This window comes from Sus scrofa, chromosome 14 (assembly GCF_054392235.1).
Source record: "Sus scrofa isolate SSC_HxYL_T2T_F1_AM1 chromosome 14, Sscrofa_HxYL_maternal_Yorkshire_Landrace_v2.0, whole genome shotgun sequence".
In the NCBI taxonomy this organism is placed as follows: Eukaryota; Metazoa; Chordata; class Mammalia; order Artiodactyla; family Suidae; genus Sus; species Sus scrofa.
In genome coordinates this window covers 137,824,477-137,838,029 of record NC_139396.1, presented here as the reverse complement: position 1 = coordinate 137,838,029, position 13,553 = coordinate 137,824,477, and the positions used below count along the sequence as shown (strand labels likewise).

At 36.7% G+C, this 13,553-nt stretch overlaps 1 protein-coding gene across 3 annotated transcripts in view; it reads left to right on the top strand.

The window, feature by feature from the left end:
• CFAP43 (cilia and flagella associated protein 43) overlaps nt 1-13,553 on the top strand; it is a 128,265-nt gene that overhangs the window by 45,409 nt on the left and 69,303 nt on the right. For all 3 annotated transcript variants that reach the window (XM_084995350.1, XM_013983708.3, XM_021072818.2), the window contains 4 exons: nt 680-839; nt 4,245-4,312; nt 8,668-8,799; nt 13,165-13,281. In XM_084995350.1, coding sequence (XP_084851476.1) covers nt 680-839; nt 4,245-4,312; nt 8,668-8,799; nt 13,165-13,281 — 477 coding nt within the window. The remainder of the gene's footprint in view (nt 1-679; nt 840-4,244; nt 4,313-8,667; nt 8,800-13,164; nt 13,282-13,553) is intronic.

Below are 13,553 nucleotides of genomic sequence, written 5' to 3'. Positions count from 1 at the left end.
CAGAGCCTAAAATAGTCTCTACCTGGTCCATTTCAGAAAAAAATTTGCCTTAGACCCTTGGTCCACATTATTTTTAGTCCCCCAAACCAGCTTTTCTTCTAGGTACATTCCATAGATTTTGTGCATTTCTCTCTGAGTTTTCCATGGAATCAATGTCAGGTAGGCTATTTCATAAATCGGACTGGAAAAGCCACCAGCATCAGAGAAGGAGTCCCTTTCTCATTCCCTCTGACAAGTAACTAAGCAGAGAATCTAAGCCAACCTCTCCACAGCCACTCAAGGAAAATCACATTCATACCTCCTGCAGAAACAGGATAGAAAATATTGACCAAAATTTTCCTCAGAAGAGGTGATTATAGCTGTACAATGACTTTCTTAGATCTGAGATACTAAAGAGTCTACAAAGAAGCAGCAGAGAAGTTACTACTCAAGACTTTCACAAAAACCTGTGACACTAGAACTCTGAACATATTGGCAAAAACACCTAATTTTTTCCCCTAGGAATTAAAATGTATAGAGAGACATGAAGCAGGAAGGAGTTCACTTAGGTCTTGGTAGAGGGCAGGACCATATATGTACATACAAATTCACTTCTTGGAACTTGTTTTTGCTGAGTATTTCTCTGGCTCTTAAGTCATGACTGTTGTATCAACACAAGGTTTCAAATCTTTTCTTGAAGCCTAAAGATGATCTATATACTTTGCTTCACCCTACTATGCACTGCTGGACTCCAACAAGTGACCTATACATTGGCTGTGAAGAGGGTCATCTTCTTATGATAAATGGAGAAAACTTGAAGGCAACCGTGCTTAGTAAAATGGAAGACGGAACACCAAACAGTAAGAAATTGCTTTGCTTCATCTTCCCAGAAGTGTTAACATTGGTGATGGTTTTGCACTTGACGGTGGATGTTTTGTTTCCTGTTTTTCTAGAGACATCTTTGATTCCACTTTCTTCTTTCTCCTCCAATTCACTACCAGCTCTTGCGGATCTTCCTTGTAGCTAACTAATGTTTATTGAATGTTCTATACTTTAGGCATTCTGCATCACTCTATATGCATGCATAATTCATGTAATCCTTAAAACAACTTTATAAGCAAATACATGTTTATCTTCGTTATATACATGAGGAAGTGGAAGAAAGAGTAAAATTGATGCCCAAATTCACATAACTCGTAAACTGTAGAGCTGACCCCCGGACCCAGGCAATAAGACTTCAGAGTCCAAGCACTTAGCGACTGCGCTGTATCCTTTCCCATGCGTATGCCTGTTCTTTTTAAACAGCTAATTGTGCCCTTTCCTGCCCTCTGAAATGACCCTTTCTTTACAATGTCCTTCTTTAAGATCAGCTGCCATCTTGAAAATTACTTTTTGATGCTTGATTAGAATTTCTGAGAGAATCTAATGTATTCTCCTTAGACCTAGTGTCCATCAGCTATGGCCAGAGTTGGGCCTGGGTCAGAGAAGCCAATGTTACCCCGTTAGGGCTACAAGGAGACACTTTGTGAAGGGAGTTTTGCCAGGGCAGGTTCCCCAACCTGACCAATGCACCCTCCATTCCAATTCCTCTTATTATTTCATGTCTTGATTTCCGCAGCAACCTTAGGACTGACTTCACTGACCTTAGTGTAAAGCTGACCCAAACCAGGCATCTCATCCATGACAAACTGCCCCTCTTGAAGACTATTTTCAGTATACAACTCAAGGACTACTTTGCCTTGATTTTAAGCCCTTTCTATTCTGATCTTACCTGCGCCATTATTATTATTTCCTACTACTCCCCAAGTGTGAGTTTTCTGATCTAGCCAGCCATTTCTTCCCATCATTTCACAGACATGCCACCCAGCTCATTCCCTTGCCTCCTTACTCTGAATCTTCCAGGTTCCAGCTCAAACACTGCATCCTACAGCAAGTTTTCCCCAACTGCAGTGTCCCTTGCTTACTCCTCTCCTGTTCCCTGACTCACACTCCACTGGTAAACCGAAGTCATTAGGTTTGACTTTCTTTCCCCAGCCCTGCTCTCTCTTCCCTTCACTATCACCTGTACCCTACAGGCCTCGTCCACCCTCTGTCTCACATCCACAATGCCATCCCTCAGCTTTCTGAAAAAATAAGCCTCTTTGCTGGCCTATCTTTCCAGTCCTGGCTCTCTCACTTGAGCTTTTTAGACGTTCTCATCATTCCTATGCTCTCTCTGTATTCTGCCTGCTCGTGTTTATAGTTACCTCTGTCTAGGATGCCCTTCTCTTCCTTGTCTACCTGGTGAAATTATCCTTTGTGGAGCCTTCCCTGTGCTCTCCTCAACCTGTGGGCAGAATCAGGTGCTCTGTCTGGGGTTCCATCAGACCCACTTCTTTGTGAGAGCCTCATCCTATGCTATTGCAGTGCCCCATGTGCCTGTCTTTCTTTCCCACTAATCATCAACTCTTTCAGGTCAGAAACTGTATCTTACTCAAACTTTGGATCCAAAGTTTAATCCCTAGAGATTGCTAGAGAGTAAATTGGCACTTCTGTTTGTAAAATGAATTATAAAACAATGCTTCTCATTTCCAAATTCTTATCATACTTGCAATAAATTTTACACAATTTAGGACTTAGTTGTACATAGTCCTGTATTGTTCACTATTTCCTTCCTGTACACTATTTATTATCATTTCCATAATATATTATAAATACTTTGAAATAAATATTTATATAACCTCTACCATGTAGAAGACACTAAGCAAGTTGCCTCCAAGTTGACATAGGTGGCAAATATAATCATATAATCAATACCTTCAAAGGATTTGTATATGGTTTTTTTATTTTTTAATTTTTAGCTTTTTTAGGGCCTCACCTGTGGCATGGAGGTTTCCAGGCTAGGGGTCAAATCATATCTACAGCTGCCAACCTACTCCACAGCCACAGCAACGTGGGATCCAAGCCATATCTGCAACCTATACCACAGCTCGCAGCAACACCAGATCCCCAACCCACTGAGCGAGGCCAGGGATCGAACCTGCATCCTCATGGATACTAATCAGATTCATTTCTGCCTTGCCACAATGGGAACTCCAGATTTATATTTTATTAAAGAGAATAGAACAAGTTGACAAATAATTGCACCCAGGAAATTTAAGATGTGAAAGAGAACTTTATAAAGTGCTGTGGGAATTCAGATGAGGGAAATAGGCCAAGTTAAGTCATTTTGTAGAGAGCATTTGATATGGCCCTTAAAGGATGGGTTCACAGTCAGAGCTGAGGGTAGGTAGAATTTTAGGCAGTGGTATCTGCATAAATAAGAAAACACGGAGAAGGTTAAGAAACAAGAAGTAGTGTGGTTTGTGTGGAGCATCGAGTGTTGTGCATGAATAGTGGGGAACAAAGGGACATCTATACCCTATCGGACTTTGAACATCTGACTAAGGCATTTATACATAGTCTAGCTGACAGTGGACTGACATTACCTCCTGAATGGGGATGCACTCCAGTTGGAATTGTACTTGGAGAGATTAATGATCTATTTCGGGGAAGGACCATCCTAGAAGCAGGTGGCTGTAAGCAGCAGGCACCTAGACTAGGCCAGGAGTCATGGCAGCCTGGATTCTGGTGGCAGTTGGTTTGGAAAGAGGTTCTGCTAGGAGTTGAATGGTCTTGGAAGAAAGGACAGTATGCATCTCAGCCTCTAGCAAAATGCCAAGCATGTAGTATGCAATAAATTAACGTCTGGTGGATGTCTCTGAGCCTTCCATCTTGTTCTTGTGGCTTATCTACAAGATTTTTTACTTTCCCCCAGGACAATATTTTAGTAATAATGATGTTCTTTTAGATCATTTTTTTCCTTTTTTTAAAACCCATTGTGCTTTATTTATTGAGATATAAATTTATAAGCCATAAAATGTACAAATCTTAAGTATACAACTTGATAATAATATAGTTTTTGTCATTTTTTTCTGACCCCTTAAATCTCTGATAATTGCTTTCCTAAAAAAGCAAATAAATTACTATGTAATTCTACAATGTTAGTTCCATGGCTCTGATGATATGGAACATTTAAAAAAACTCATGTGATTTCCATCAGTAATCATTGCAAAGCAGCTTTTATTCTTCATTGTTTAAGAGCCATCATAGCATATATTCTAATATGAAGTTGATTGGTGGGAAGAATTACAAAGAAATGAGTAGTCCTAGAAAAGTAGATTAATTACTCTGTATGGCACTTTTAATTATGTGTCACCTGTTTTACCTTGTTTTCTTTTCCAAAGTTGGAAGGAGTCATATAAGTCCGGTCACCATGGTGTATCAGAAGGGAGGCGTGCTTGCTTCTGGAATTGTAATGTATTTTTTTTCTTCTAAATCAATTGCTTTCAAGAAAATATGCAAACACCTGAAGTTAACACAATGTTGTAAATTAGCTATACTTCATTTTTTAAATGGTTTAAAAATTATTTCAAATAGAAAAAAAAAATCAATTGCTTTCAAGAAAATATGCAAACACTTGAAGACAATGTTGTAAATTAACTATACTTCAATTTTGTAAATGGTTTAAAAATTATTTCAAATAGAAAAAAAATTATTTTCATTTGCTGTCATTATGATGAGCCATAGTTTATGATGTTGGGTTCTGCATAATTATTTCTTTATTACTCAATGAATTATTACATTTATAGTTGTATAATATCACAATCCAGTTTTATAGGATTTCCAACCCACAACCCCAGTGCATCCCCACCCCCCAACATGTCTCCTTTGGAAATCATAAGTTTTTCAACGTCTGTGAGTCAGTATCTGTTCTGCAAAGAAGTTCAGTGTATCCTTTTTTCAGATTCCACATGTCAGTGAAAGCATTTGATGTTGGTGTCTCATTGTATGGCTGACTTCACTTAGCATGATAATTTCTAGGTCCATCCATGTTGCTAAAAATGCCGGTGTTTCGTTCCTTTTAATGGCTGTATATGTACTACATCTTCTGAATCCACTCCTCTGTCGATGGACATTTAGTTGTTTCCATGTCTTGGCTATTGAAAATAGTGCTGCAATGAACAGTGGAGTACATGTGTCTTTGCGAGTCGTGGTTTTCTGTGGATAGATGCCCAGGAGTGGGATTGCTGGATCAAATGGTAGTTCTATTTTAAGTTTTCTGAGGAAGCTCCATACTGTTTTCCACAGTGGTTGCACCAATTTACAATCCCACCAACAGTGTGATAGGGTTCCTTTTTCTCCACACCCTGTCCAGCACTTATTGTTTGTAGACTTGTGGATGATGGCCATTCTGGCTGGTGTAAGGTGGTACCTCCTAGGGGTTTTGATTTGCATTTCTCTAATGATGAGTGATGTTGAACATCTTTTCATGTGTTTCTTGGCCATCTGTATGTCCTCTTTGGAGAACTGTCTGTTTAGATCTTCTGCCTATTTTTGGATGGGGTTGTTTGTTTTTTTGGTACGGAGCTGCAGAAGGTGTTCATAAATTTTGGAGATTAATCCCTTGTCAGTTGATTCACTTGCAAAGATGTTCTCCCATTCTGTGGGTTGTCTTTTTGTGTTGTTTAGGGTTTCCTTTGCTGTGCAGAAACTTTGAAGTTTGATTGGGTCCCATTTGTTTGTCTTTGTTTTTACTGTTATGACTCTAAGAGGTAGATCTGAGAAGATGTTGCTGTTGTTTATGTTGGAGAGTGTTTGGCCTACATTTTCCTCTAAGAGTTTTGTAGTGTCTGGTCTTACATCTAGGTCTTTAATCCATTTGGAGTTTATTTTTGTGTACGGTGTTGGGGAGTGTTCTAATTTCATTCTTTTCCATGTGGCTGTCCAGTTTTCCCAGCACTACTTATTGAACAGGCTGTCTTTTCTCCACTGTATATTCTTGCCTCCTTTGTCATAGATGAGTTGGCTGTAGGTGCGTGGGTTGAATTCTGGGCTCTCTATCCTGTTCCACTGATCTATATGTCTGTCTTTGTGCCAGTACCATGCAGTTTTAATGACTGTTGCTTTGTAGCATAGTCTGAAGTCAGGGAGCCTGATTTCTTCCAGCTCTATTTTTCTTTTTCAGGATGTCTTTGGCTATTCTGGATCTTTTGTGCTTCAGAACAAACTTTAAAATATTTTGTTCGAGTTCTGTGAAAAATGTGCTTGGTAATTTGATAGGGATTGCATTGAATGTGTAGATTGCCTTAGGTAGTACAGTCATTTTGATAGTATTGACTCTTCCAATCCAAGAGCATGGTATGTCTCTCCATCTATTTGTGTTATCTTTGATTTCTTTTATCAGTGGCTTGTAGTTTTCAGAGTACAGGTCTTTTGTCTCTTTAGGTATGTTTACTCCTAGGTATTTTATTCTTTTGGATGTGATGGTAAATGGAATTGCTTCCCTAATTTCTCTTTCTGATCTTTCATTGTTAGTATATAGAAATGCAGTCAATTTCTGTGTATTGATTTTGTACCCTGTGACTTCACCAAATTCATGGAAGAGTTCTAACAGTTTTCTGGTAGAGTCTTTAGGATTCTCTAGGTATAGCATCATGTCATCCGCAAATAGGGATAGTTTTACTTCTTCCTTTCCAATTTGGATTCCTTTTATCTCTTTTACTTCTCTGATTGCTGTGGCTAGGACTTCCAGAACTATGTTGAAAAGTAGTAGTGAGAGCAGACATCCTTGTCTTGTTCCTGATCTCAGCAGGAATTCTTTCAGCATTTCACCATTGAGAATGATGTTTGCTGTGGGTTTGTCATATATGGCCTTTATCATGTTGAGGTAGGTTCCCATTATGCCCACTTTCTGAAGGGTTTTTATCAGAAATGGGTGTTGGATTTTGTCAAAGGATTTTTCCACGTCTATTGAGAGGATCATATGGTTTTTTTTCTTCAGTTTGTTAATGTGGTGTACCACCACTGATGGATTTGCAGATATTGAAGAACCCTTGCATCCCTGGGATAAATCCCACTGCATCATGATGTACAAGCCTTTTAATGTATTGTTGAATGCGGTTTGCTAGTATTTTGTTGAGGATTTTTGCATCAATGTTCCTCAGTGAAATTGGCCTATAATTTTCATTTTTTGTGGTATCTTTGTCTGGTTTTGGTATGAGGGTGATGGTGGCCTCATAGAATGTGTTTGGGAGTGTCCCTTCCTCTGTGATTTTTTGGAATAGTTTCAGAAGGATGGGTGTTAGCTCTTCTCTAAATGTTTGATAGAATTCACCTGTGAAGGCATCTGGTCCTAGGCTTGTTTGTTGGAAGTTTTTTAATCACAGTTTCAATTACAGCACTTGTAATTGGTCCGTTCATCTTTTCTATTTTGTCTTGGTTTAGTCTTGGAAGATTGTACGTTTCTAAGAATTTGTCCATTTCTTCTAGGTTTTCCATCTTATTGGTATATAGTTGCATATAGTAGTCTCTTATGATCCTTTGTATTCCTGTGATATCCATTGTTACTTCTCCTTTTTCATTTCTAATTTTACTGATTTGAGTCCTCTCTCTTTTTTTCTTGATAAGTCTGGCTGAGGGTTTATCAATTTTGTTGGTCTTTTCAAAGAACCAGCTTTTTGTTTCATTGATCTTTTCTATGGTTTTCTTTGTTTCTATTTCATTGATTTCTGCTCTGATCTTTATGATTTTCCTTCTGCTAACTTGAGGTCTTGTCTGTTCTCTCTCAAGCTGCTTTAGATGTAAAGTTAGCTTGTTTATTTGAGCTTTTTCTTGTTTCCTGAAGTGGGCTTGCATTGCTATAAACTTTCCTCTTAGAAGGGCTTTTGCTGCATCCCATAGGTTTTGGAGTATCGTATCTTCATTGTCATTTGCTTCTAGGTATTTTTTAATTTCCTCTTTGATTTCTTCAGTGATCCATTGGTTGTTTGGTAGCATGTTGTTGAGTCTCCACGTGTTTGTGTTTTTTGCAGTTTTTTTCTTGTTGATTTCCAGTCATATAGCATTGTGGTCGGAAAAGATGCTTGACATCATTTCAATTTTCTTAAAGTTACTGAGGTTGGATTTGTAGCCCAGGATATGATCAATCTTAGAGAATGTTCCATGTTCACTTGAGAAGAATGTGTATTCTGTTGCTTTTGGATGAAATGTCCTATAAATATCTATTAAGTCCATCTGGTTTAATGCTTCATTCAGGGCCTGTGTTTCCTTATTGATTTTCTGTCTGGTTGATCTGTCCATTGCTGTAAGTGGGGTGTTAAAGTCCCCCACTATGATTGTGTTATTGTCGATTTCTCCTTTTAAGGTTGTTAGCAGTTGCCTTATATATTGTGGTGAACCTATGTTGGGTGCTTGGATATTTAAAATTGTTATGTCTATTGTTGCATAACGATATCCTCATTCTTATTACAGCATAATACTCCATACTTAATTTATGTACTATTTATGTACCATTATTTATTCATCTATCCTCTGTTGATGAACATTAGGTTGCTTTTACAAACAGCACTGCCATGAATAACCTCCTATACGAGGTTATTTTATTTCCCAAAAGAAATAAAATTGAAAATTGACCAGGAAATATGTTTAAAAGTTGGCTAAATAAAGGTAAAAACACAGGGCATTCTAGGTAATATAAACATACATTATGATTCCAAAAACGAACAGTAGATACCAATCAATAATTCTTAGCTCGTCTGATGAGGAACGTTTACTGAGCACTGACTGAGACTAATTTTCTGCATTTATCTCATTGTTTTTGTTCTATAGGATGGCTTTGTATATTCTTTTCTTATTAAAGATACAAATTACAAAGTAGAGGATTTTCTTGAGATTGAAGAGCCTGTGGAACATTTGATATTTTCTCCCAGTTACAAAATGCTGCTAATTCAGACAGACAAGGTATGCTAGAAGGTGATTTTTTGATATGCAATTTTCAGATATTATCATCATTGCATGTCAGGAATGAAGGACAGAATATGTTGCATAATTATATACTACTAAGCATGACTCTTTAGTTTGCAAATGAGAAAAAAATACCCAATTAAAAGACCTAAATAACACAAGGGTGTTTGTTTGTTTTTGCGCATATGGCTGAAAACATAAGGAATTTATATGAGTCTAGGAGTTCCCTGGATATGATGCTACTGGCCTTTTTTTTCTGTCATACCTTGCTTCTCTTTCCTCTCTGCTTCCTCCCTTTCCATGTAAACTATCCCCTGTGGTGTCAGAAGAGCCTTTTACAAATCTAGTTTTGTATTTTTATTCTCTTGGTGACTCTGGTAGAAAGATACTGGCTGAGAAAAAAAAGGTACTGGAATCTAGACTCATTGTCCTAACTTGGGTCACCTCTCTACCCCTGGGTCAATTGCTATATCCAGAGGGATTCTAAACTCTCATTGACCAGGTTTAAGTCACATGTCTACCCTTGGACCCTGGGTAGAGTCAATTCACCCAAACATGAACTCAGATTGGGTCATGGGTAGTTCTCTAAGGAATATAAAGGTCCCATAAGGGAAGAAGGAAGGACAATAAGTCCAGAATAAAACCAAACGCCCATTTGAATTAAACTGTTAGGAAAACTCCAAGGTCAGGATTAGCAACAGCCTATATTGTTAGGCAGTGATTTTTTTGGTGGAGTCCAAATAAAGTTTGATGATTTTCTGCCTAAAGGAAATTTAAATGTAAATACGGAAAGGCTTAAGTTTCTGGTAATTACCAGAAGTTAAAACAACTGTGCTGTGTTTTAATAAATGACAAGCTTAAAATATTCATGGAGACTCGGAAACAGTAAAAAATGTAACATAACAGAAAGGAGAAAGACACATAGAAGTTCTAAAAAATACATATACTAACAAAGTAAAAATTAAATGAGTATTTCTGACAGAAGATAAAACAGCCAAAGAGAAGATAACTGAACTGGAAGATAGATCAGACGTAGTTATCCAGAATATACCCAAAAGACAAAATTATAGGAAATCGAGAAGGGAGGGTAAGAGAAATGAATGATATAGTGAAAAGATCCAACACGTGTTTGCTTGAAATCCCAAAAAGGAGAGAGAGTGGGACAGAAGAAATATTTAAAAATGTGTATTCCAGAAATGATTGAAGACATGAATTTAAAGCTTTAAGAGGCCCAGTAAATCCCAAGCAGGGTACATAAAAAGATATTCACACTTAGACTAAGCAAAGTGAAACTGTTGAAAACCGAAGACAAAGACAAAAATATTAAAAGCAGTCAGAAAAACAGATTATTTTAAAGGATTTTCAATTAGACTAATAGCTGACTTCTCTGGCAATAATGTAAGTAAGAAAGAGTAGAATGATATCTTTGATGTAGTGCAGGGGTCAGCAAATTGTGAACCTGTGGGCCAAAACCAGCCTGCTGATTGTTTTTGTAAATAAAGTTTTATTGGAATGTTTTATTGGAACACAAGACTACTCATTTATGTATTGTCTATGGCTGCTTTCACATCACAATTGTAGAATTAAGTAGTTGTGAGAGATCACATGGCCTGCAAAGCCTAAATGTTTACTAGCTGTCCATTTATAGAAAAAGTTTGCTGACTTCTGACTTAGTGAAATAAGGTTACTACTACCTGGAATTCTATATGCAGTGACATACTTTTCAGATATAGGGGTGAAAAAGACATTTTTTGACACTCCAGAAATGAGTTCGTTAGCTGCACATCATCATTAGAGAAACTTCTAGGAATGTACTTCAATTAAAAGGAAAATTATCCTGCCTAGAAGGACTGTGATGTAAAAAGAATGAAAAGCAGTAGTAAATGTGCAGAGACAGTAAGTGAACACTGACTGTATAAAACAGCAAAAATACATGAAGTTGGGTTCAAAAATAACATTGAATTAAAATTCCAGACAATAGGAGTTCCTGTTGTGGCTCAGCAGTAATGAACCTGACTAGTATCCATGAGAATGTGACTTTGATTCCTAGCCCTGCTCAGCAGGTTAAGGATCAGGCATTGCTGTGACCTTGCAGGGTGTAGGGTGCAGGGTGTAGAGTGCAGGGGCTGCTTGGATCTGGTGTTGCTCTTGCTGTGGTGTAGGCTGGCAACTACAGCTGCAGCTCTGATTTGACCCCTAGCCTGGGAACTTCCATATGCCGCAGGTACAACCCTAAAAAGACAATAAATAAATAAATAAATAAAATTAAAAAAATTAAATCCCAGATAATAAGTTGGAGGGAATAAATGTTTCAAGTTTATTGTATTGCCCAGGAGGTGAGTAGAGGTTTTAAGTCACTTCTGATATTTATAAATTAAGTATGCATGTTCTGACCTCTAAGGTAATCATAAAAGAATTGAAACAGCAGATGAAATCTCCACATTATAGAGGGGGAAAGTGAAATGTTAAACAAACAAAAAACAAGATAAGAGAGAAAAAGAAACACAAAACAAGAAAATAGTATAAATTAAAATGTAATGTTTAAACTCCAATATATTAGTAATTACAGTTGAAACAAAACAGAATAATTGGTCTAGTTAAAAAAGGAAAGATTACCATATTGGATTTTTAAGAAGAGAAAATTAAAACCCAACTGTGCACTGTTTACAAGTGACATATCTAAAACATAAGTTTGAAAGTAAAATTTTTAAAATGCAGTAACATTGAAAGTAAATTAAAGATTGAAAGTAAATAAGATGGGAAAAGACATACTATGCAAACATTTAACAAAAGAATGCTAGTGGAAATAATATTAATATTAGACAAAGTAGACTTTCAGACAAAAATCATTACTAATGATAAGTGGGCTTATTTTTAGAATAGTAAAAAGTTTAATTCACTAGGAATATATAAACTTAAAAATATATATGTACCAAATAAAATAGCTTCAAAATATAAAGCAAAACATGACAAAATGACAGAGAAACAAAGTCATGATCTCAAACGATGTTTATATATTTTTCTCAGTACATGATAAACTACAACTACTACAACACAGCAGCCAAAGTGAGCAAAGCATTTCTCTCTACTACTTAGAAGTCTTCAGTGATTTCCCATGTTATTCTAAGTAAAAGCCCACATCTTCATGCTACTTTACAAGGCCCTTCATCATGTGAACTCCACTCCCTACCATGGCCTTCTCTCTCTCTCCTCTTCTTGTTCACCCTGCTTTACTCATGCTGGTCATAATGCACTTTTCTTAAACTCACCAGGCATACTCCTCCCTCAGAGCGTTTGCACTGACTGTTCCTTCCATCTGGGATACATTTCCCATAGAATCCACATGAATCCTTTCCTCATTTCCTTCAAGTTTTTTAGCTAAAGTCACATTCTCTGTAGAACCTTTCTTGAACACTCAGCTTAAAATTTTACCCTCTTATTTTGCTATGTCATATCCTCTTTCCTTGCTTTATTTTTTTCTTCTTACGATTATTGCTCTTTAACTAACTATATATTATTTAGATATTTATTGCCAAATCTCCCAGTAGAATGTAAGCTGCCTGAGAGTAGATAACTGTTATCTGTCTCTTTCTGACATAGCCCTGGCATCTAGAGCTATGCCTGGCACAGTATATCCTCTTAATATTTGTTAAGGTAAAATCAGTAAATACCTACCAAATTTTAGACTTTACAAAGTTGTGTTTTTTAGATAAACAAAAACAGAAAATTATCCATGTTTAACTCAGGTAAACTTGAAGATCTTATGATCAGTTGAAGGCTGACTTCTTATTTCTAGGTTAAACAGCCATACCATATTACAGTTACCTGGCAGAAATTCATAATATACAGGATAGATTTTTTGGAGAGGTGAATTTGGTGAAAATGGTAAGTCATAACATAATAGCTTCAGCCACACTTCTACAATTTTCACAAATGTTTACTTAAAAGTTTTCATTAGTGCCCACCCTGGTCTAGTATGTGATAAGATTTATTTCATCTTAACAACTGTCCAGGTTTTCTACATTTTTCCAAATTTTCTGCATAAATAGACACTATTTTTGAAGTCAGGAAAAAGTGCTTTGTTACACTTTTGTAACCTAAAAAAAATTCCTGGAAATGAAGAAAAGAAGAAAACCATTTTTATTATTTTAATTGATGAGCAAATGAACCTATCAATAAAGAAACAAGTCAAGCATCTAGATTTTAAGTTCCTTAAGGTCAGGGCCTTACTGGGTTTATCTCTAATTTCCTATCACTAATTCCCACACAGTGCCTTGCTCACAGTAAGCATTTAATAAATATTTGTTGAACTTCACACATAACAATTGCATTATTTTTTTTCTTTTTTGATGTATTTAACAGGGATCTGTTTATATTTATACTTTTGGTGAAGAGCCAACCTTTGAAAAAATCCTGGAAGCTTGTGATGGGAAATTTCAGGCAACAGATTTTATCACACCAAGAAGTGAATACTGCATGGTAAGGAATATTTTATTGTTCACAATATGATTTAAAGATGAGATTTTGGAAGTTGATGTGCAACCTGTTGCAAATAGGAGGCAGAGAGTATTCTTGAAGGTGAGGTAAAAATGCCAATCACTTCCATCATTGGATCTACTTTCCCGTTAGAATGACATCATCATATTGTGACTTTATAATATTGTCTCCGAACACAATCAAAGCAGTTAAAACTTAGGAGCCATCCTGTTTGTATTCACTATCCAAGCTTTCCAAGCCATCTTAAAACACAT